The sequence below is a fragment of the Penicillium alfredii genome, assembly GCF_028826965.1.
Source record: "Penicillium alfredii strain IBT 34128 chromosome Unknown utg000011l_segment0_segment0, whole genome shotgun sequence".
NCBI lineage: Eukaryota > Fungi > Ascomycota > Eurotiomycetes > Eurotiales > Aspergillaceae > Penicillium > Penicillium alfredii.
In genome coordinates, this window is record NW_026622708.1 from 1528748 (window position 1) to 1549966 (window position 21219).

At 53.0% G+C, this 21219-nt stretch overlaps 11 protein-coding genes across 11 annotated transcripts; 7 read left to right on the forward strand and 4 right to left on the reverse strand.

The window, feature by feature from the left end:
- Nucleotides 1–140: 140 nt before the first annotated feature.
- NUU61_008984 (putative mitochondrial export translocase Oxa2) lies at nucleotides 141–1148 on the forward strand (the record flags this gene model as incomplete). Its single annotated transcript, XM_056659509.1, has 1 exon — nucleotides 141–1148. The coding sequence occupies one exon, from the start codon at nucleotides 141–143 to the stop codon at nucleotides 1146–1148; it is 1008 nt and encodes a 335-aa protein (XP_056507802.1).
- Nucleotides 1149–1602: 454 nt separating this feature from the next.
- Nucleotides 1603–2480, reverse strand: NUU61_008985 (uncharacterized protein; the record flags this gene model as incomplete). Its single annotated transcript, XM_056659510.1, has 2 exons — nucleotides 1603–2214; nucleotides 2298–2480. 2 exons carry the CDS (start codon nucleotides 2478–2480, stop codon nucleotides 1603–1605), a joined length of 795 nt encoding a protein of 264 aa, XP_056507803.1.
- A 581-nt stretch (nucleotides 2481–3061) lies between these two features.
- On the reverse strand, nucleotides 3062–4970 carry ptcF (type 2C protein phosphatase ptcF; the record flags this gene model as incomplete). The annotated part of the gene is made up of 4 exons (XM_056659511.1): nucleotides 3062–3173; nucleotides 3231–3358; nucleotides 3400–4249; nucleotides 4303–4970. 4 exons carry the CDS (start codon nucleotides 4968–4970, stop codon nucleotides 3062–3064), a joined length of 1758 nt encoding a protein of 585 aa, XP_056507804.1.
- Nucleotides 4971–5227: 257 nt separating this feature from the next.
- NUU61_008987 (transcriptional repressor TCF25 family protein) lies at nucleotides 5228–7424 on the forward strand (the record flags this gene model as incomplete). Its single annotated transcript, XM_056659512.1, has 2 exons — nucleotides 5228–5304; nucleotides 5339–7424. 2 exons carry the CDS (start codon nucleotides 5228–5230, stop codon nucleotides 7422–7424), a joined length of 2163 nt encoding a protein of 720 aa, XP_056507805.1.
- Nucleotides 7425–8565: 1141 nt separating this feature from the next.
- Nucleotides 8566–9853, forward strand: NUU61_008988 (PQ-loop repeat-containing protein; the record flags this gene model as incomplete). The annotated part of the gene is made up of 5 exons (XM_056659513.1): nucleotides 8566–8658; nucleotides 8767–9368; nucleotides 9457–9506; nucleotides 9570–9628; nucleotides 9701–9853. 5 exons carry the CDS (start codon nucleotides 8566–8568, stop codon nucleotides 9851–9853), a joined length of 957 nt encoding a protein of 318 aa, XP_056507806.1.
- Nucleotides 9854–10711: 858 nt separating this feature from the next.
- rpp1 (ribosomal protein P1) lies at nucleotides 10712–11380 on the reverse strand (the record flags this gene model as incomplete). Its single annotated transcript, XM_056659514.1, has 4 exons — nucleotides 10712–10758; nucleotides 10820–10949; nucleotides 11052–11129; nucleotides 11312–11380. 4 exons carry the CDS (start codon nucleotides 11378–11380, stop codon nucleotides 10712–10714), a joined length of 324 nt encoding a protein of 107 aa, XP_056507807.1.
- A 398-nt stretch (nucleotides 11381–11778) lies between these two features.
- Nucleotides 11779–13507, forward strand: NUU61_008990 (uncharacterized protein; the record flags this gene model as incomplete). Its single annotated transcript, XM_056659515.1, has 8 exons — nucleotides 11779–11998; nucleotides 12057–12138; nucleotides 12201–12225; nucleotides 12273–12551; nucleotides 12615–12781; nucleotides 12837–13050; nucleotides 13115–13300; nucleotides 13352–13507. 8 exons carry the CDS (start codon nucleotides 11779–11781, stop codon nucleotides 13505–13507), a joined length of 1329 nt encoding a protein of 442 aa, XP_056507808.1.
- A 481-nt stretch (nucleotides 13508–13988) lies between these two features.
- On the forward strand, nucleotides 13989–16438 carry NUU61_008991 (aconitate hydratase ACO2; the record flags this gene model as incomplete). The annotated part of the gene is made up of 2 exons (XM_056659516.1): nucleotides 13989–14030; nucleotides 14090–16438. The coding sequence occupies 2 exons, from the start codon at nucleotides 13989–13991 to the stop codon at nucleotides 16436–16438; spliced, it is 2391 nt and encodes a 796-aa protein (XP_056507809.1).
- A 203-nt stretch (nucleotides 16439–16641) lies between these two features.
- Nucleotides 16642–18090, forward strand: NUU61_008992 (putative L-serine dehydratase; the record flags this gene model as incomplete). Its single annotated transcript, XM_056659517.1, has 2 exons — nucleotides 16642–17030; nucleotides 17106–18090. 2 exons carry the CDS (start codon nucleotides 16642–16644, stop codon nucleotides 18088–18090), a joined length of 1374 nt encoding a protein of 457 aa, XP_056507810.1.
- Nucleotides 18091–19412: 1322 nt separating this feature from the next.
- NUU61_008993 (uncharacterized protein) lies at nucleotides 19413–19870 on the forward strand (the record flags this gene model as incomplete). Its single annotated transcript, XM_056659518.1, has 2 exons — nucleotides 19413–19693; nucleotides 19771–19870. 2 exons carry the CDS (start codon nucleotides 19413–19415, stop codon nucleotides 19868–19870), a joined length of 381 nt encoding a protein of 126 aa, XP_056507811.1.
- A 475-nt stretch (nucleotides 19871–20345) lies between these two features.
- Nucleotides 20346–21037, reverse strand: NUU61_008994 (ankyrin repeat-containing protein ANK1; the record flags this gene model as incomplete). The annotated part of the gene is made up of 3 exons (XM_056659519.1): nucleotides 20346–20671; nucleotides 20787–20964; nucleotides 21023–21037. The coding sequence occupies 3 exons, from the start codon at nucleotides 21035–21037 to the stop codon at nucleotides 20346–20348; spliced, it is 519 nt and encodes a 172-aa protein (XP_056507812.1).
- Between the last annotated feature and the right edge of the window lie 182 nt (nucleotides 21038–21219).

Sequence of the window (21219 nt, forward strand, 5' to 3'; positions counted from 1 at the left end):
GTGGAGGAGGCAAGGGAGCTCCCCTCTTCCGATCAACAGCGCGCAGATACCATGTTGGGGACGCGTCACATGACGCGCTCCCTTTCCACTCCGCCATTTTGCATGTCGCGGACTTTGCGCTGCTTCGGCTGGACGTCGCCATGAATTCGCTCCGCCCGCTCCATGTCCTTCGCTCAGCCCAGCTTGCCTCGCCGGTGACATGCCCACAAGTCCGTCACTTCCACCCGACCAAACCCGCTCGGTTAATCAACGAAGTAGTGGAAACCTCCACCGGGCTCATTCATGGCGTCCACTCCCTGTCGGGCCTACCATGGGTTGCCTCTATACCACTCACCGCTGTGCTCGTTCGAATGGTAGTCGCATTACCACTGCAGATATACACTCGGATAAACAGCCGCCGTGATCAAGATCTCAATCCACTCTTGCATTCCTGGCGCGAGTTCTACCAAAAGCAAGCCCAGTCGCAGCGACTTGGAGCAGCTGCCGCCAAAACTAAAGTCCAAGTGTCCATTCAAAACCGAGGACAACAACTACGCTCCCGCTGGAATGTGTCCAGCTACTACCGACCAGCCAACTTCCTGCAGGTGCCCATCTGGATTTCGCTGATGGAGAGTCTGCGCGCCATGTGCGGCAACGAGAACGGCCTGCTGTCAATGTTGCATGTGATGTTTAAGCGTGATTTTGAATCCAGCTCCGCCGTCGGGTCTCTCCCTTTAAATATCGAGCCGTCTCTCGCTAACGAGGGAGCGCTCTGGTTCCCGGATCTGCTGGCCGGAGACCCCACGGGGATCCTTCCGGCTGTTCTGACGGCATCGATTTTGCTGAATGTTCGGACCGGCTGGAATACTACGCCGCTGACTGAAGCCGCCGATATGCCCGCGCTACAGATGTACCGGGTCTCTTTTTTCAATGGACTGCGGGTATTCATCCAGGTCCTCGCGCTCAACGTGGGGATTTCTAGCTGGTTCTACGGCATGCCGACCGCGCTCATGATCTACTGGATCACTAGTACCAATGTTGCGACGTTGCAGACCATGTTGCTGGGAAAGTACATGTTCTTGCAACCGCCGTTTCCTCCCTACAAGAAAATGTACTATCGCTACTCCAGACCGGGCACCTCTGATCCTTTTATGACGAAACTGCGGTAATCGGCTCCACGGAGAAATCCCGAGAACACATGTGGCTTTCTGCTGCACTGCTTCGGTGATTATGGCTCTGATCGGCTCTCGCTGCATTACTTGCTGGGGCTTCTGGAAAGCCACTGGGCAACCGGGGCAAGGCTGAGCAAGCATCTCGGCATTTACTATTGGGATGACGCCTAAGCATTGAGTCCTTGTCGTACCAGCTCGAATTGAGTCCATTGGGGTTAGGTTAATCGAGTGGGACCTTGGATCTGGAAACAGGCAGGGCCTTGGCAGCTTTCCCACTGCAACTATGCCATCCCGAGCAACGGCCTTACAGTCCGGAGATGCAGTGTAAACAATCTGTATATTAAGAGAAGCTGTGCTATCTCATACATTCTAGTATGTATTCAAAAAGATTCAATGATTTTCACCTTTATAGAAGGGAAGAGAAACCACATCTAGCCATCCACCCTTGCCCTCACTCGTATATCTCACCCACAAACCTGGTGGCCGGAACGGTGGGCAGCCCATCCAAACGAAGTATATTGTACGTCCCACTCTCGTAATCACGAATAGGCTCCGGCTCCGGCATATTTGCCGGACGACACGTAAAGCCATGAGACAACAAAAGCCCAACCACCATAGCAGCCTTGATAACACGGATAGCCTCATCATCAAGACCCCCGACCTCTGTGCGCAGAGTATCCCAGGAGAGTATCTCGGTGGTATCATAATTAGCATACCGAATCCAGCCGTCCTTGATATGGAACTTACTCATGAACTCCTGCAGATAGTAGAGGTTCAGACCGAACGGGCCGATCTCGGCTTCGGCCCAGTCAATCACCCCAATTAGGTGGTTGCTAGTCGAATTGACTATGATTTTGGTCGCCCTGAAGTCCTGGTGGAGTAGAACCATGGGGAGAGATACAATTGCTGGTAGGAGGTCGATTGATTTTTGGGTGATTGGATGGAAGCGGGTTGGTAGGGCAGCCAGTAGTCGTTGTAGATCGTGGGTATACTGGTGCTGGAGGTTCTCACGGAAAGATGGGTCAACCTGCTGAGGATTTTTCCAAGATAAAGAGCGAAGAATCTTTAGTCAAGAGTCAGTGACAAGATTTGTAGATACTAAACCAAACTAATAAGCCAAGTAAACGAGATAGGGTATCAGAAGACGAAGGCAACATACCGCGCAATATCCCCAATCAATTTCTCTCGCCAGGTACAAAACTCCAGTGAGTTCTCCGGAGAACCATGCTCCAAAAGAAATTCCAAGTGGCCAATCCCCGACAAGCGACTCAAGACATAGACGCAGAGCGGTTCTTGCTCCATGGAATAGACTTCTGCGGTTGAGCCCATTGTGATGGCTGCGGTAGTGTTGATTTAGAGAGAGGTATATGGTTGAAGATGGAAGAGCAAGTTCAATTGAGTCACAAGCTACAATTTTTTTTTTTTTTTTTTTCTCGAGGGGAGAGAGGAACAGGCGATGCTTGGTCTCTGCTCAGCTGTGCCATAACAAAGCAGAAAGTGCAGGGATTCGACGGCGCAACGCAACGTTCACTGGCTGCTCCCCACTCGGACAGCAAAGGCGCGGCTCTGCGCATCTCCTTGACCGCAACTACAGAGGCCAATGCTGCGGATCCGACTCTGTTTCTCTGGATGGCTTGAAATCTATACTTTCATGCACATGAAACGAGATATACATGTCTGGTGCTTCAGATTCGAGTAACATATCAATTATGTACAGGACGATGTATCAAAGAACTAAACCCGGGTATGGGGCAAACGCCTTCCCATCAGAAATCTCAGGGCACAAATAGTGAAGAACATCCGGTAAAATCCAAGGTTACCCCCAGAGATTTGATTTGGGTATTTCGAACCAGGCATGAGACCGTGAGCACGTATTGGGCGTCACACAGCGACAGACATACAACATACTTCTAGAGCTTGGCCTTGGGGTTCTCCTCGGCAGCGCTTGCTTCTTGGTTGACCTCGACGGTGCGCGAGTCAGGGCCTTGACCGAAGAAAATGACCTCAACAGTGACATCGTCACTGTAAATTATCAGTAAACCAAAAAGACATGGGAAAGGGTATGGAGGGGAAACATACCGGTACCGACGAGAGTACGGGCTGGGCAGCGTCAGCAACGCACACAGCATCTCCTTGTCCTTCCCGCCCATGGCATTGCGCACGAGATGGGTCGCTGCATTCTTGTCCTCGACGACGAATCGGCTGGGCTCACTCGGCATATCGTACTGTTGCTGGCGGATGGGACGACGCTGGCCTTCGGCCGAGGCACCTTGGGGGTGTCGACAGGCAGTTGCTTCTGTCCATCGAACCCGAACCATCCCTGCAGCCAGGACTTGCCAGTGCCACCGGCAACGCCAGATTGCTGATTTTCGATCCATTGACCGACCAGACCAACGACTTCTTCGTTGCTCAACATCTCCCACAGACCATCGGTGGCCATGACGACAAAGTCACCCTGGGAGGGATCCATCTTGGTGGTGGTGACGATGGGTTCGGCAGTGACGTAGGGAGGCGTCTTGAGATGGGGACTGGGGCTTCGTCCGAAAAATTGCTGCTTTATTTTGTCTTGAACGTCTTTGCTCCACTTGTAGACCGCGTCGCCGAAAGCACGACTCGGCTCTAGTTGGCCCAAGATACGACCGTTCCGGGTGACATAGGGCTCGCCGGGGTGCTCTTCACGCAGACGCTTGATCTCAGACGGCGTGCCACCGGTTTGATCTTCCGACAGCGGCGTAGCAGACCACTTCCCGCCGGGGCCACGGCGGCCGAGAACGGCGCGTGAGTCACCAGTAACAGCAACCTTGAGGTTCTGGGACTGCGAATCGTAGAAGCTCAGGAGAGCGCATGAGCCCGAAAGAGCGGGCGCCAGGAGCTCAGCCGCGGCCCGTCGTGACTTGGACTTGAGTACTTTGTCCACGCTCTCGTGCACAATATCGTGGTCCAGACGGACGAAACCTTGCTTGATAGCCGCGTCCACAGCCTCGGACGATGGTATCAGAATCGAGGAGTCGGCAGCCGCAGTCTTGTAAGTGATGTTGAGTTCACGGGCGACATACGAGATGAGGACATTCCGCAGTTTCGCAGACGTGGTCCAGCCCCTGGTCGATAGTTAATGCCTCATCCTCCCTTCCTCGAGCCATACACCACTCACGAATGCCCATCGAATACTGCCCAAAACATCCAGTCACTGTTTGTCTGTCCATTTTTCGAGGCAGCGACCGATGGTGAAACCTGAACGATCTTCTCGGCGTGGTCGTCTTCAATGGGCGAATTGCTGGGAACCTGAACAATGTCGTAGCGCACCACACCCTTACCCCGATTGACGAGATATGATTCCTCGTTCTTCCGAAGTTTCTCCGTAGCTTGTTCTGGCGTTAACATCCCCACGACCCGGCGATCGGAATCATCGGTGTTCTTAGAAAGCGGCTGGTCGCTGGAGAGCGTAGCGGTGTAGAACTGGTCGTTGCCCACGAGGACAGCACGCTTCGGAGTCTCGGATGGGTCCTCTGCGTAAGCAGAAGCGATTGCACTGGAAGCGAATGCTCGGACCTGGGTTGCCATCGAAAGGGCGCTGTCACCTTGATAAGCATACCATGCTCCGGAGGCGACGGCGGCCGAGATCACGGCGAGGGAGAAATTGCGAAGATACATGGAGGATTGCAAAGCAGCCGGAACAAAGGATGTGCGCTTTCCGCTCGAGTATGGTCGTAGACCTCGCACCTGGTTGTTGGAGAAGGACAGCGATCCTGGCCGATTTCCGGCTGTCCATACTGGGGCACGCCGGGCAATACGGAGCGCCTGAACAGCCACCCGACGCATTGGTTCTGCGAAGAATGAAATGACTGAAAATTTCTCCAGCAAGGCTAGGCTCAAGCTGGGATTTCGGTGATCGAAACGGCAGTTGAAGTGCCTTGGGTCTTGTTTGGTGCTGGCAACATTTCCCACGGCCGGTCACGTGTAACATAGCTTCAGGACCACGCTAGTCCCAATGAAGCTGTGTCGTCATTCCCCGCGGATTTCGATTTGATCAGAAATATTTCTTTGCCCTCCTACAGCACCGCCCGTGAGGCTTCGCGATGTCCTCTCGCGCCATCCGAAAGCTGCAGAAGCAGCGTGAGCAACAGCTGCAACAGGAACCCGAGCAGCAGGATGAGTCAAGCGAGGATGAGGGCCCCGCGCCCAGCGAGGCCGAAATTCAATGCCTTTGATCTCTTGAATGCCCAAGACGAGGACGAACCTGAATCTGAGGAGGATGTTCAGGAGCCTATAGTCCAGCCGTCAGAGCCTGTGCCCCCACCAACAAAGCCCAAAAGTGCCAGCAAGAAAAAGAAGAAGAAGAAGGCAGCCAAGGCTCTGGAGCAGCCCGCTACGGCGGCGGCGAAGCCCCACGATGCGAAAATGGACGAGATCGATCGAGCACTCCAAGATCTGGCGACGGATGGGCATGCATCAGTTGGTGTTGATCCGTCAGTAGTCTCCAAAGACACTCGCGATACTTCGTTCCCGAAAACCACCGACGAGCTACTCTCGGTTGAGCCCAAATTCCTAAACTCCATGAACGAGATGCGCCGGCTGTTTGGGAACGTCGTGTTGGAGAACTTTGATCAGCCAGCCGACACAGGAACAGGCCGTCGTCGAGATCGCAACCGGGAGATGATCGACCTCGGCCAGGCATTGTCGGGGAGATACAGCCCGGCCAGTAGAGGTCAGAGTTTGGCGGGTATCACACTACGGCGAAACACTCTGATGCAAGCCAAGGACGAGTGGCCACGGGCTCCGAGTGGGGGTCTGGGCATGGAGACAGTTGAGAAGCTCTCTGGTGGGGATACACTCTACCGCATCGTCCACAATGCGGCATACCAAGACGTACAGAGGCAATTTGAAATCTGTGTGGAGTCTATGGACCCACAGAGATTGATTTATCACCTTCAATACAACCCCTACCACATCTCCACACTGCTCCAGGTATCTGAGATTGCCAAGCACCAAAGCGATCATGCTGTGTCCGCTGATCTCCTGGAGAGAGCCCTCTTCAACATTGGGCGTTCAGCCCACTCGTCATTTGGCAATCTTCTCAAGGAAGGCCGATCCAGACTGGACTTTGTACACATGGAGAACCGAGAGCTGTGGCTGGTCGGCTGGAGGTACATTGCGAATTTGGGGATGAAAGGAACATGGCGGACCGCCTATGAATGGGCGAAGCTCTTGCTCAGTTTGAATGACAATGATCCCTATTGTATCAAACTATTGGTCGATCACTTGGCGCTTCGCGGCCGAGAGTATACACACTTTGTCGAGCTGTGCACACAGACGCGGTTCAGTCGTGATTGGGCCGAACTGCCAAACATTCAGTGCTCACTCGTCATGGCATATCTTCGCCTGAACAAGCCCCAAGAATGTCGCCGGCAGCTCCACCTCGCCATGTCGCGCTACCCGTGGGTGTTTAGCAGGCTGGCCCAAGAGCTTGATCTTCAGCATATACCTAAGCAGATCTGGGGCAAGATGCCTCCTACTGGAGCCCACGAACTGCTCACGGAACTCTATATTTCTCGGGCGAAGGATCTCTGGAACACTCCCGAGGCGGTTTCTCTCATCATGGAAGTCGCCGACACCCTTTCCGGCGAAGCAGAGCCCATTGAACCACCCACGATCACGTTGGATCTTGCCCGCCATGTGGTCCTGTCCGACATTCCTCGTGTGACAACCCATCTTCCCACTCGGTTCGTGTCTGGCCGTCTCTCTGCTTCTGATCCTTTGCCACCATACGAATCCGACGCTTTCCGTCAGCAATCCGACCCTACTCCGTCCTATCTATCGCAGGTTCCGGAAGGCGGGCGGCCACAGTGGCTTCGCGATCTACTCGATCAGTTAAACAACGGCGCACTCCACTTCCCGCGTTTTCGGGGTGAAGGGGATGCAGCGGAAGGAGATGACAACGATAGCCTTAACGAAGAAGCCCTGGATGCAGGCGAAACAGAACGAGCCCATCCATCAGCAGAAGATCCACATGCCTTAGAGCAATGGCTCTTGCAGGATGGGCTGCAGTCGCTACAGATGTTTCTGCACCAGTACGGAGTCGACCGGGGTAATTGGGGAGAAGTGGTGGATTATGCCCCGTTGACGGACTATCTGGAGGCGCTCGAAGCGATTCCGTCTCAGAACCAGCAGCAGTTGCTGCACGGTTCGATCAAGGAAGTGATTGGGGATTTCGCGGTCAGCATGCTCGAAGACGAGCTCGAGATGATGGCTGAAGACCATGATGGGGAGTCATGAAATAGAAGTCACCAAATGTATTTGATACACACTGTACCTCCCCGGTCTCATTTCAATCCGTCCATCTATTTATGCTCACAACCATACGATGGCGGAGAAATATAATTGCATTCCTGCAACCTCCTGGCTATCCTGCCTTCTTATCCCCCTTTCAGCCAACGAGTAATGGCCATGAGTCGAACTCTATCCCTTCTAATGGGGTTCAGGTTTCGGAGCTTATATGTGAATTTCCATCCTCGTCTCCAACCACACACGAGGTTCTTTTCGGTTCTTCACTCAAATAACCAATGTCCAAGGTTTCAGTCTGAGATTTGCATGGAAAGACTAGACGGCTCGAGTAAATTTATTTTACTGACATGTTATTTGGATACACAAGATGACTGATACTTCTCAGGCCAGAAGATTCCCAAAGAAGACTTGTACCGATACACCAGACACCGATGGCTGTAAGCAAACCTGTATCATTTGAACATTGCAACGATAGCTCACCTGAACACATTAGATTCAACGAGAAAAAGGGAGCTTTCCAAGTGCTATGAAACATTCAACCTGGAGCAACTTATCGAAATGGCAGTCAGTGTCTGCGAGGGATCTCAACAGCAGCTGGCAGATCGCAGACAGAAGGAATATTGACATGATTAAATAGGCGCCAAAACTGCTAATTCAATACATGTCGGGATTTAAGAAGATTTATAGTGAAGAAGCATGAACGAACTGCGTCTATACTTAGAAGTAGATAACGCTGCATTGCATAGAAATCAATCGATCTGATTGGCCACGATAACCGCAATGCAATGCAATTGGACAATCGGTGGCTGAGTCAGCCACAGCTCCCCACCTGCGCAGGGCTCTGTTTTTTTTTTTTTTTTTTTTTTTTTTTTTTTTTTCTCCTTTTTTTGCGCGTTTCAACAATGCTTTCTCTTTGTCTCTCTTTGAATTGATCTCAACTTGAACCTCTCTCACTATAATCACCAATCCCACTCCACGAGTGCTGTTCTGCTCGAATTGTTGCTGTCCGGGAGTACTCCAAACAAGATTGTGTCATAGCCGCATCGCAAATTTCTCCGCCCCATCACCGAAAACAGCCAAACTCCTCACCTTGCCCTGCAGCTGAACATCCCCCCTATCACTCATTTTCAACATGAATTTAGACGGCCAGGTGCCTCTGACTGCGCGGGAGGCTGCATCGGGTCTTCTGGGCTCGGTGTCGATGACCTGCTGGATCTTTTTACTGGTATGACTTCCGCCCATACATTCTGATCGTCGCAGGAATCGCAGAAGAAAAAAAATCAAAAATCATGGTAAAATCGCAAGTAAAAAATCTGACTCGGTTTCCACGCAGGTTCCCCAACTCATCGAAAACTACCGAAATGGCAACGCCGAAGCCATCTCTCTCTTGTTCGTGTTTGTCTGGTTCGTCGGCGACGTAGCCAATCTGGTGGGCGGGCTCCTGGCGGGCCTGGTCCCCGTAATCGTCGCCATCGCCGTGTACTTCTGCATCGCAGATGGCGTGCTGATCACGCAATGCCTGTATTACAAGGCGCGCAATACGCGCCGCGAGGCTCTCCGCCGTCGCCGCTCCTCTACCGAAACCCTTGACCCGACGACCCCCCTGCTAGGCCGCCGCTTCAGCGACAGTATTCCGGCGCCCGCATCGCGGCGCCGATCGTCGGGCTCGTTGCGCGGGCATCAGGGTGCGGGGCGGCGTGAGAGCCAGATCGAGGATACGCTGGCCAAGATTGTGGAAGAGAATGACTATGGTCACAAGGCATGGATCAAGAACTTTCTGAGTGTCGTCGGCATCTTTGTGGTTGGTATGGCTGGGTGGACTATTGCCTGGCAGACGGGCATGTGGACTCCTGCGCCGCAGGAGAACCACAAGACCGAGGATATGGCCACGGGAGGCCTGGTGCTGGGTTATTTCAGCGCTGTATGCTACCTGGGGTGAGTGAGATTGCGCTTTTTGAATACTTCGTGACGGTGGCTACGGGCCTCAGCGAGTCAATGAATTGGGACTGACAGCGTTCTACAGTGCGAGGCTCCCTCAGATCTACAAGAACTACTGCGACAAATCCTGTGAAGGTATGCTCCCCCATACTCTGAACCCATTTAATACGAGTCTATTTGGTGCTAACCTCTTCTCAGGACTGTCACTTCTATTCTTCATTCTCTCTCTGTTGGGCAACTTGACCTACGGCGCAGGGGTACGTGTAATCCATACTTCCATCATCCTCCGCAGCATCTCGAACCAAAAGACTAATTGAATCCCCCTTTAGATCATGTGCCACTCCAACGACAAGGAATATGTCCTCACAAATCTGCCTTGGTTGATCGGCTCCTTGGGAACAATGGTCGAGGATGTGATCATCTTCATCCAATTCCGTGTCTACGCCGTTCCCCAGGATCTTCCCCCTTCGGCAGTATCATGATCTCTATTTATGACCTCATTTGCTTATACGAACGCACCCCCTGATCTCTCGTATATTCTTTTGTTTACATGCTATGTGTTGTGCACTTTGGGCTTTTGCGATATGTTCTTGGATTGAACACAAAAAAAGTTGCATGGGGTTGAGTGGAGCTTGCTTTCTGGGACTCGAGGCGAACATGGCGTTACTTGCTTTTTGAGCCGGCGAGCTTGTACTGTCGATGTACATGAATCTGCGTGTCGCGGTGTTGCTGATGATCGCACTATGAATATATAAATCATATACTACCATCACCTGGTTCTTGTAGGAAATACTAGTCGTCCCAGGGCAAGTTGTACATAGATGCCAACCTCGGTAGACATCTAGCTCTACACGGTACCCACACCGGAATACAGGGCAGTTTTCACTTGCGCATGGTCGCATCAGACATGACATGGCAAAGCTAGGCTAGTTGATCCCAGGGCAAGAACACATCATACATCTACCTGCCAGACAAAGCCTCTTGAGAGATCTCCGTCCAAGACAAATCAGAGGTTGTGCCAAACGTCATTCTTCAATTCCCCTATAATCCTGGAAGCAACACTAGTTTCGGTATCGCAGCGGCCACCGATCGAGTCTACCTCCGTCACTGAGCAAGACGGAAGCATCCCGAGCACCCAGTCTCCATTGAATGTCCTTGTCCGTTTGAAATCTTTTGCTATTTTCTTTTTTTCCTTCCCCGAATTTAGGGCTTCGTAGTGGGGGTCGTGGAGTATCGAGTACAAGAGAGAATCGTCGAGGTAGCCGGCGGGCGGCAGCGGGAAAAGAGGCGAGGGAAAAAGAAAAAGGAAAATGAGTTCAATTTCGGTATGGTGCATACGCTTAGTCGAACAGACCGAAGCCCATGTCCTCGTCGGACTCCTCCTTCTCTGTAACCGAAGTTAGTCACCTATGTTATTGTGTGCGTTGGATCACCAGTTTTCAACTTACCCTCCTCCTTCTTCTCCTCCTTGGCGGCCTCGGCGGGGGCGTCGGCAGCACCGCCAGCGGCGGCGGGGGCGGCAGGGCCACCGGAGCCGACGTTGGTCAGGAGCTCCTTGATGTCCTTGCCCTCGAGAGCCTGCAAAGACAAACATAAGTCACCGAACTTGAATCGACCGTATTCGGATGTCGCAAAAAGACAACGCCGCACACAGACGACGGGAAAGGCTCAAATAATTACCTTGGCGAAGATCGAGGTCCAGATGGGCTCAACCTCCTGCACCTTGGCGGCACCCAGGAGGGTCTGGAGCTTGTCGGCCTGTATTGAAGATTCGCAGTTAGCTCAAGACTCGCACATATTTGCAGGCATTGCGATTGCGATCTGGTCCTCCTCTACGATCAAAGCGATCAAATATCCCACAGTATATCCCATGGGAAATTCTTCGCGATATCTTCGACCCCCGCCGCAATCCCAACCAACAATAAAACCAAGATACGTACGGTGACCTCAACGCCGTCATCGGCGAGGATGAGGGCGGCGTAAGAGCAGGCGAGCTCGGCGGTAGACATGGTGTCGGGTGGTGTTGATGGGTGTCTTGAAGAGGATTGGGGATGGGAAGGGAAAAAGTGAAGAGATGGGAAGTACCTAAGCCTACCCGAACAGGGCAACCGCGGGTGTGTGGGAAAAAGCCCTCGCTTAGGGCTTGGCTCAATCAGGATTAGCGTGACTGTTGGCCACTAGTCCCAAAACGGGACGATGACCTAATCCCGTAGTAACCCCGACCGTATCTGCCGTATCTCTCGCTATCGCCAATCAGTCCAGACCTGACATCACATCCCGTGGGGTTCGAGTATCCCGCAAGTTCCAAACCTTCCTCTTTATTCTCGACCTTCAGAGTTATTCTCTGTCGCTAACTGCTGATTATCCTATCTACTCACTCTCTGGCCACTCCGCCAACTCTTCGGCCATGGAGTCCCCCGCCATCCCGGTCCCGCTGGATCCGCGCGAGCAGCCCATTCTCGAACGCCTGCTCCGAACCCGCGACGCCCTCCTGCTTTTGAAACAGGATAAATCCTCCTATATCAAGTCCCGCGATGTTCTTCCACTGTATGAAGAGGTGAACGGTGAAGTGGAGAAGCTCAATTCCGCTCGCAAAGAGCAGGACCGCCGCTTGATACACAATCGACGTGAGTGAAGTGGGCAGTACATAATTTGGTGGAATATCGCTGAAATTGAATACTTTAGTGGACTATGTCTTGGACGACTGCTTCCAGTTGATTTCTCTACTGTTTTTGACTGTTGGACGGAACAATGAAGCTCCCGCAGTGTCTGTCGCTCGCTCATTTACCCCACTATCATTCCGTGTTCTTGTGGCTAACCCCCTTCTAGATACTCGTTGGCGACCACAGTCCAGGTATATCATTTTCCGTACTTTCAAGTTCATTATACTAACCTCTTTAGCGTCTCCTTGACCATCTTGAAGAAGCTGGGTTCTTTAGCGCGAAAGACTTGAACTCAATTACGAAGACGCTCCAGTCAATGCGAGAAACCCTCGAACGGGGTCGCGACACCTATTCTCCGGCTTTGCTCACATTCTTAGAGAGCCGATTGGAACAGTGCCAGCTTTCATTGGACAAGCTGCAAAAGGAACTGGCAGCCTTGGCTCCAGGTTTAGTACAGACGCATGAAACCCTGGTTTCAATTCTGCGGTCTACTTCCGCCGTCAATACTCGTTCAAAGGTGCGAATACATGCATTTATGAGCTGTGCCGTTCGTCTGCTAACTATTTCCTCGCGGTACCAGTTCTCGGCCACGGAAGTGAACGGTCTTCGGGAGCAATTGAAGAAGATCGAGAAGTCGCAAAAAGATGGCAATTTCGTGGATGCCGATGGCAACATTCTGGCGGGGCAAGACGATCTCAAGTCTCTGATTCAACGATGTTGGAAGTGGACTGAGATTGTACTCGAGCGGTACGATTTTCTGAAAATTTACCAAGAGATTGTCATTCGCTGATCTGGATTATAGGGAGGGCAAGATTGATGAAAGATTCCGAGAGCAGTACGAGCGACTGTTGGAAATCCGCAACCAATTGGACCGGTTGTCTGTGACACAAGCTTGGTCGCTGCGCGAAACAGATCTCTTCGGGTACCAACGAAGACTCGACCGAATCGATGAGGCTCGAGTGAACGGAAACTTTGTTGATGCAGAGGGACAGCCAGCGGACCTTCATGCGCAGCGGGTAGGAATTTCTCATGTGCCAACATCCTTCTATCGCAGTCTCTTACTTACTGGTTTTCTGGCAGACCTTGCTTTATCTCATTCGACGCAGCTATGCATACATTTATGCGCTTTTGATATCTTCTGAGCCTGTCTCGGAAGCCTTGCTGCCCGTTCACAACCAGCTTCAGACCCTTCGGCGGTGTTTGATTGAAGTCAAGGAATCCGGTGGTGTCTCGAATTCACGCGAACTGTACCCCTATAGCATGAAGGTATGTGTGAAGTGATCAACATCTTTGTTTCGTGTGCGCTGACCAGAGCAGCTCAACTCGATTGACAACATGCGAGTCGATGGCAAGTTCTACGTGGGCCCAGACATTCCAGAAGGACAGGGAAGCGTCAATGCCCTGCTCGCCGAATGCTACGACTTGGTCTGGGAGCTGCGCGCCGCCGTGGTTGACGATGAAGAGCGGTCTTAGAGACATCTGTGTGCATCTCTCTGTTTTCTATCTTGTGTTATTTCTACTTGTGTCCATGAAGGACTGGCCATTTGGTGTCCTCGACTTACAGTGATCTGTGACTGTGGTCCGAGATCTACCTAATGCTCGATTTTGTTTGATTCAGATAATCCCTGGCGTTGATATGGTCCAATTACGGGCCTTTTGGTCCCTGTAGGTAACCTGATATCGAATTGATGATTTTGGAAGTTCCGCTTGTGACTATTAAATTGTCATATCTTGCAATATAGCAATCAATATCAATTATTTCCATTCCTCCTACTCCTCTTCATTCTGTCTGGCGAATTCCACCGATCTAAAAAGACCCGACATCGGCGGATCAACGGGCCAATCAGGACCGAGGTAAATAACCAGCCTGACACCCGAAAAAACGGGCTCTCACACCGATTTCATTATTAACTCTTTTCTTTCCCCAGTTTCCACTTCATAAACGAGGTTGAGAATGGTGAGCCAGCTTGTTTGGCAGCGGGCTGCCTCTCGCGGGGTGAGTAGCAAAGTTTTTTCCCATCAATGACTCGAATGCAAACTGACTCGTCGGTGTAGCTGGCAGCACGCCTGTCCCGACCCTTGACCCGTGGCTTGGCCACCGAGGCTTCGTCGTCGCGCATGCCGCCGTATCCCAAGATCGTCCGCAACCTCGAGCAGGTCCGTAAAGTCCTGGGCTCTGAGCGCGCCCTCACCCTGGCCGAGAAGATCTTTTACGCGCACCTGGCCAACCCGGAGGACTCGCTGCTCACCGGCACCAACAATGGCCGCGATATTCGGGGCACGGCCAATCTAAAGCTGAAGCCCGACCGTGTGGCCATGCAGGATGCCTCGGCGCAGATGGCTCTCCTGCAATTTATGTCATGCGGTCTGCCGTCGACCGCGGTTCCTGCCAGCATTCACTGCGACCACATGATTGTTGGAGAGCGCGGTGCCGACACTGATCTACCGGAGTCGATAAAGGGCAACAGCGAGGTGTTTGATTTCCTCGAGAGTGCGGCGAAGCGCTATGGTATTGAGTTTTGGCCCCCCGGTGCGGGCATCATTCACCAGAGCGTACTGGAGAACTATGCCGCTCCCGGACTGATGATGCTGGGTACCGACAGCCACACCCCCAACGGAGGTGGTCTGGGTGCGATTGCGATTGGTGTGGGTGGCGCGGACGCTGTCGATGCGCTCGTCGATGCCCCGTGGGAGCTGAAGGCACCGCGCGTCCTGGGTGTGCGACTGGAAGGCCAATTGAGCGGCTGGGCGTCGCCCAAGGATATTATCCTGAACCTCGCTGGCCAGCTGACTGTCCGCGGTGGCACAGGGTTTGTCATTGAATACCACGGACCGGGTGTGGAAACGCTGAGTTGCACAGGCATGGCAACCTGCTGCAACATGGGTGCCGAGGTGGGTGCCACCACTTCGGTCTTCCCGTTCTCACCGAAAATGGTGCCGTACCTGCAGGCCACGCACCGTGGCCACGTCGCCGAGGCCGCCGCAGAGATTGCCTCCTCGGGTCCGCAAAACCTGCTGCGTGCCGACACCAAGGCCGAGTATGACCAGCTGATCACGATCGACCTGTCGAAGCTGGAGCCACACATTAACGGGCCGTTTACGCCCGACTTCTCGGTTCCGCTATCGAAGTTTGCCGACACTGTGCGCGAGAAGCAATGGCCCGAGACTTTCGGGGCGGGTCTCATCGGTAGCTGCACCAACTCCTCGTATGAGGACATGACCCGGGCGGAACATCTGGTCAAGCAGGCCTCGGCTGCAGGGCTCAAGCCCAAGGCTGATTTCTTCATCACCCCTGGTAGCGAGCAGATCCGGGCTACCCTTGACCGCGACCAGACCCTCAACACTTTCTCGGAAGCCGGTGGCACTGTGCTGGCCAACGCCTGTGGGCCCTGCATTGGCCAGTGGAAGCGCACTGACGGCGTTCCCAAGGGCGAAGACAACGCCATTTTTACCTCGTACAACCGCAACTTCCCCGGCCGCAACGACGGTAACCGCCGCACCATGAACTTCTTAGCTTCTCCCGAGGTCGTCACAGCCCTTGCTTACTCTGGGAGCACCACCTTCAACCCTATGACCGATTCTCTGCCCACCCCCAATGGTGAGACCTTCCAGTTCCAGCCGCCTCATGGCTCCCAATTGCCCGGCGCTGGCTTCGAGGCTGGCAACCCCAAGTTTCAGCCCACGGCCGCTGTTCCGGACGCCAGCTGCGACGTGATTGTGTCGCCGACATCGGACCGCCTGGCACTGTTGGAGCCGTTCGCTCCGTTCCCTCGGGGCGATCTGTCGGGCCTGCAGGTGCTGTACAAAGTCAAGGGCCAGTGTACGACGGACACAATTTCTGCGGCCGGTCCCTGGCTGAAGTACAAGGGCCACCTGCCCAACATCTCGGCGAACACGCTGATCGGGGCCGTCAACGCGGCCACCGGCGAGACTAATGTGGCCTATGACGAAAACGGTGCGTCGCACTCGATCCCCGAACTCGCCGAGCAGTGGAAGGGCAGCGGCCGCGAGTGGCTGGTCGTCGCCGAGGACAACTACGGCGAGGGCTCCGCGCGCGAACACGCCGCGCTGCAGCCCCGATACCTGGGCGGCCGGGTGATTGTCACCAAGAGCTTCGCCCGTATCCACGAGACCAACCTGAAGAAGCAGGGTGTGGTGCCTCTGACGTTTGCCAACCGCGAGGACTACGACCGCATCGACGCCTGTGATCGCGTCGACACTGTTGGTCTTTACGACGTCCTCAAGGCCGGTGGCCAGGGCGAAGTGAAGCTCCGCGTCACCAAGCACAAGACCGGCGAGTCCTTTGAGATCCCGGTCCAGCACACCCTTAGCAAGGACCAGTGCGGGTTCATCTTGGCGGGCAGTGCATTGAACCTGCTGGCTGGCAAGGCCAACTCTCAGTAAGAAGTCCAAGGGTGTGTTCTCTTTTCTATGTTTTTGTATTCTCTTGGAGACTTGGCAACCACAAAAATTTCGGGTTCGATCAGGAGTTGATCTGGTGCTCGATTGTATCTAGGGATTTAGATTTTGCGTGTTTGTTGACTAGATATCCAACCAGATGTATTGTATTCCCTAGATGTGACCATCCATTGCAGGAAAGTATAAGTATGCCTTACACTATACTAGCAACGTCGGGAATCCCCATTCCCGAAGATTCCAACATTCCCGCTGCGGGGCTCGCGCTAAAGAAACCAACAGAAGACGACAAGAAGACATCTCAGGCTCTCGGTATTTCCTTTCTGAATATTTCACTGTTTCTGTCGACACAATGGGATCCCGCAATGGCACGAAAAGGCCGTGGATCGAGACACCGCTCATTGAATCGGCGACGCTGTCGCAGCAAGCAGGATGGTGAGACTACCCACGGTCCATATCTGGTGGAAGTAGAACATGACGGTACACTGCAACAAAATAATACTGACAAGCGATTGGAACATGGCAGCAGAGTCTTCTTAAAACTGGAACTCCTCCAGCCATCCGGCTCGTTTAAATCGCGGTAAGAAAAAGATCCCACACCCTGACACCACCTACCTACTTACTTTACTCCCAACATACTAACATGTTTTACCAGAGGAATCGGCAACCTCATTCTCTCGACCCTGAAAGACCCCGCCAACGCCGGCAAAAACGTGCATTTCTTCATCTCGTCCGGTGGCAACGCCGGCCTGGCCGCCGTGCATGCAGCCCGCGATCTCGGCTGCCCGTGTACAGTGGTCGTCCCGCACAGTACGAAGCCGTTCATGATTTCCAAGCTGCAAGCTGCGGGCGCGACGGCTGTGATTCAACAAGGGGCGAGCTGGTTCGAGGCGGATACGTTCTTGCGCAAGACGTATATTGATCGACCGCAGGAGGGGACGGCCGATGATGCCGGCAATGCTACTACTAACACGGTCAACGTCTATGTCCCGCCCTTTGATGACCCGCGTGTCTGGGCTGGAGCTGCGACGATGGTTGAGGAGATTGCGGCACAGTTGCCGCCTCGGCCGTCTTCGGAGTCTTCTTCTGTGTTTCCGGCCGATGCGATTGTGTGCAGCGTCGGCGGGGGTGGGCTCTTCAATGGGATTGTCGAGGGCACGACCAAGTGCCTGCAGTCTTCCTCATCATCTGTTTCTTCGGAACATGCACCAGAAAACAAGGTGCATATTCTAGCTGCGGAAACTCAAGGCGCCCACTCCCTAGCTCATTCGCTGCACGCGGGTGAGCTCCAGTCACTGTCCGCTATTACCTCGCAGGCCAACGCACTTGGCGCTTTGTGCGTGGCGCGGCAGGCCTTTGTGAATGCAACATCGCCTCCGCCGGGAGTGCAGGTGACGAGCGTTGTGGGGTCGGACGCCGAGGCTGCGAAGGGTATTCTGCGGCTGGCGGATGAGGCACGACTGGAGGTTGAGCTGGCGTGTGGGATTAGTGTCGAGGTTGCCATTGGGGGCAAGCTGGCTGAGGTTCTTCCTGGCTTTGGGCCGGAGAGTCGCGTTGTGGTGGTTGTTTGTGGTGGGAGTAACATTTCTGCGGAAATGATTGCGGAGTATCGGCGGCAGCTTGAAAATGGGTGGGAGTGATGGTGATTACAGGTGGTATTTGAGGGTTGAGTGTATAAAATACATGGATACTACCTGTTGGTGTAGATCTGGCGGTAGTGCGTCTGCAGCCAGCCACTTCCGGACCTATATAGATTTGTTTACCCAGATGTGATAACGCATGGATGCTACCCAAACGGATGGCATAGAGCGAACACGAGCGAGCCCAGCCATAGTAGCCGCCACTGATGCAGCGAGATGTGATACTTAGTGGCTACTATGCAGGGCTATTGGCAGAGATTTGACATGGAAGACTCACAAAGAAACTAACCATTGGGTCAAATTTCTACATCGGAAGTATATACAATGGCTTCACTCACAGAGCTAGTGTCCCATTTCATACCAGTATACCAGTAGATAGACATAAGAGACAATATTCCCACTGATCAATCTTCTTACGGCACAAACAACCCATTGAAGCTCCACTCTCTCCTTGTATACTCTTGGCTTTGGTTTCTGTTCTTGCGGACCTCGGTGATTCCTCGCGCCACACGCGTCTTGGTCTGAATCTAGCCCTAACCCCGCTTTGTATGGGTGAACGAGGTGACTCTGTTCCTCGGTGGCTTTGAGCTGGTTTTATTGTAGTTGGTTTAGGATAAATACAATCTTGTAATCTCGATATTGTTTCTGTCAACCGGAAAATATAAGCTACGCTGGGGAGACTATTCATCTGCACTATATATATCTGATCTAGATCACTACCATTGCGCGGTCCAAAACTAGCCAAATCACTCCAACTTTACCACAGCCTCGAACTCAGTCCCTGAAAATCCCTCAGATAAGCACCAGATCCAGCTGAGATTAGCTTCCTCGGTTTATGCCCCATGCAGCAAGCCCCCGAGACTCCCTCCCCCAGATTTTTCCTGGCGTGTTAGCGAGGGTGTTCGCGCTCTGCAATGTAACCTCGTATTGTATAGGCGTGAGAGAACCTAACTGTTTCTGTGATGCTCTTCGTCCGCGCCAATCTACAGGGACTTGAGCTCCCCGCAACTATTTGCTCGGTCATCCCATCTGTTCCTATCCAAGTCACGATGGCTCCATCTTCGCGCCGCGGCGTGCAGACCGAGAACCAGCGAGAAAAAGCCACTTCGTATACAGGCCCAGAGCCAAAAAAAATGTGGACAACAGTGACAATGTCTGGAATTACCAACGAGATCGAGCCAACAGCATCAGTAAGAAACCTATAAGTATGAGCATGTCTCCCCAGCTCTGATCCATCTCAGACCCAGTACCTCAATCCAAAGCAATCGACTCAATCTACAACAAATCTCTTACTTTCTTCCTTTTATACTCCAAACCTCAACATGCGTTTCATCCCCGCTCTGCTCGCCCTGGCCATCCCGCTGGCCATCACCGCCAGCCCTATCCCCGAGGAAGAAGCACCGCGTCTCCCCGGCGCCAGCCCGGCTGACCCGGGCGCCCTCTTCGAGCGCGCCACCCAGCTGTGCAAGATCATCAGCAGCGATGGCGACGTCAAGTGCCGCGCGAAGCCGTCGTTCAGTGGTGCCGTGAAGCATTCGTTCCCGAATAACTCGGTGTGGTATTTTAAGTGCTATAAGTCGAGTGATTGCTATAATGGGAACTGGTATGTTATATCAAGAAGAAGAAGAAGAAGATATCAAGAGGAGAGAAAGAAGATAGAATACTGATATCTTTATGTAGCACCTGGGACTACAATGCCGACTATGACTGCTATGTCAATGGCTACTATACCAGTGACAACTGCAGCGTCAGTAAGTTGGATACATCCATCAATTCCTAATTACCTGACTGGACACTGACTGACCTGTTTCTCTTTCTTTTCTTACACTTTCTAGGTAAGCTGGGCAAGTGTTAGACGGGGGTTTATACCCGCCTCTGCCAGACGTGACTATAACCCGTGTGGGTGATCTTAGTGGAAGTTTTGGAACAAGGCCTCTTACTGGTACTCGAGAGTGGACAGAGATTTGTGGTGGTTCTTACAGAATAACTCACAGACAGGAGTAGTTGAGTAGTTGACGTTGGAATGAAATGATGATCCGCCTGTTACTTGAGAAAATCTGGACAATGGACTTCATTCATGATCATCGTAGCACAAAGAATAGGATCGGAGCAAGTCTAAAACTCGTGCACGCAAGATGCTAGTAACTCGTAAACAGGAGGGGGCCCAACGCTCAGACCAGAGGAGAGGAGGAAATGGCATTCGGACAAAAAAAAAGCCAGCCCAACAGTAATAAACAGAAAATCAGGGCCATTGCTCACTCGCTATCGCTGGCACTGTCATGTATCGAGCCTCCCTCGGCATCATCCCGAATACCCTCGGCCAGAATATACTCGGTCTGTTGGAGTGTCGACTTGATCTCGATGTTATTGAAAACGAGATCCGCCGGCTTCTGGCCATGCTTGTTTCGTACTCGCGGGTCACACCCGGCCTCACACATCATCTTGACCATCTCCAGGCCCAGCTCGGCGTCCTTGTCGTTGGCGTAGCGCACGGCGATGTGTAGTGGGGTGTCCTTGTCCATGCGGGTGAGCGGGTCGCATTCGAAGTACTGGATGTCGAACAGGGCATCCATGACGTCGTCTGTAAAAAGAAAAAAAAGAGAAAAAGAGTTAGATGGCTGGAACAGGGCATACAACATAAAACGTAGGGAATGTGGGAATATTGGGACTCCAGGTTCAGGATTGGCTCGACATACAGCTGCCGTACAAGGCGCAGATGTGCAGCGCATGGTTCCCCAATGCATCTGCCACCTCGTTGAAAAACTGTGCCACTTCCTCGTTGGTCTTCTCGCTCATGCCATTCAGGACTTGCTCGATTAGGTGTGGCTGGTCTCGGCGGCATGCCTCCACGACCAGTTCGCGGGGAGATGCGCCCTGGAGCGGGGGTCTGTCAATGGACATTCTGGACATGAAGTGAGATATTGCAACTCACCTCGTCGTCTGCCATTGTAATCTATAAGTGTCGACGCCGGGTTCTCTCAGATACCAAGCGATGCGGCGGTTGCAGTTCAGCTGCAAGGGTCAGAGCTAGTTGGAGTTTAGGGTGCAGGTTGAGAGTGCAGGTAACCGGACGATAGTGCGGGGGAGTGTACTTGGTAGCAGGATGGAGTGTCGTTCAAGAATTGTAGC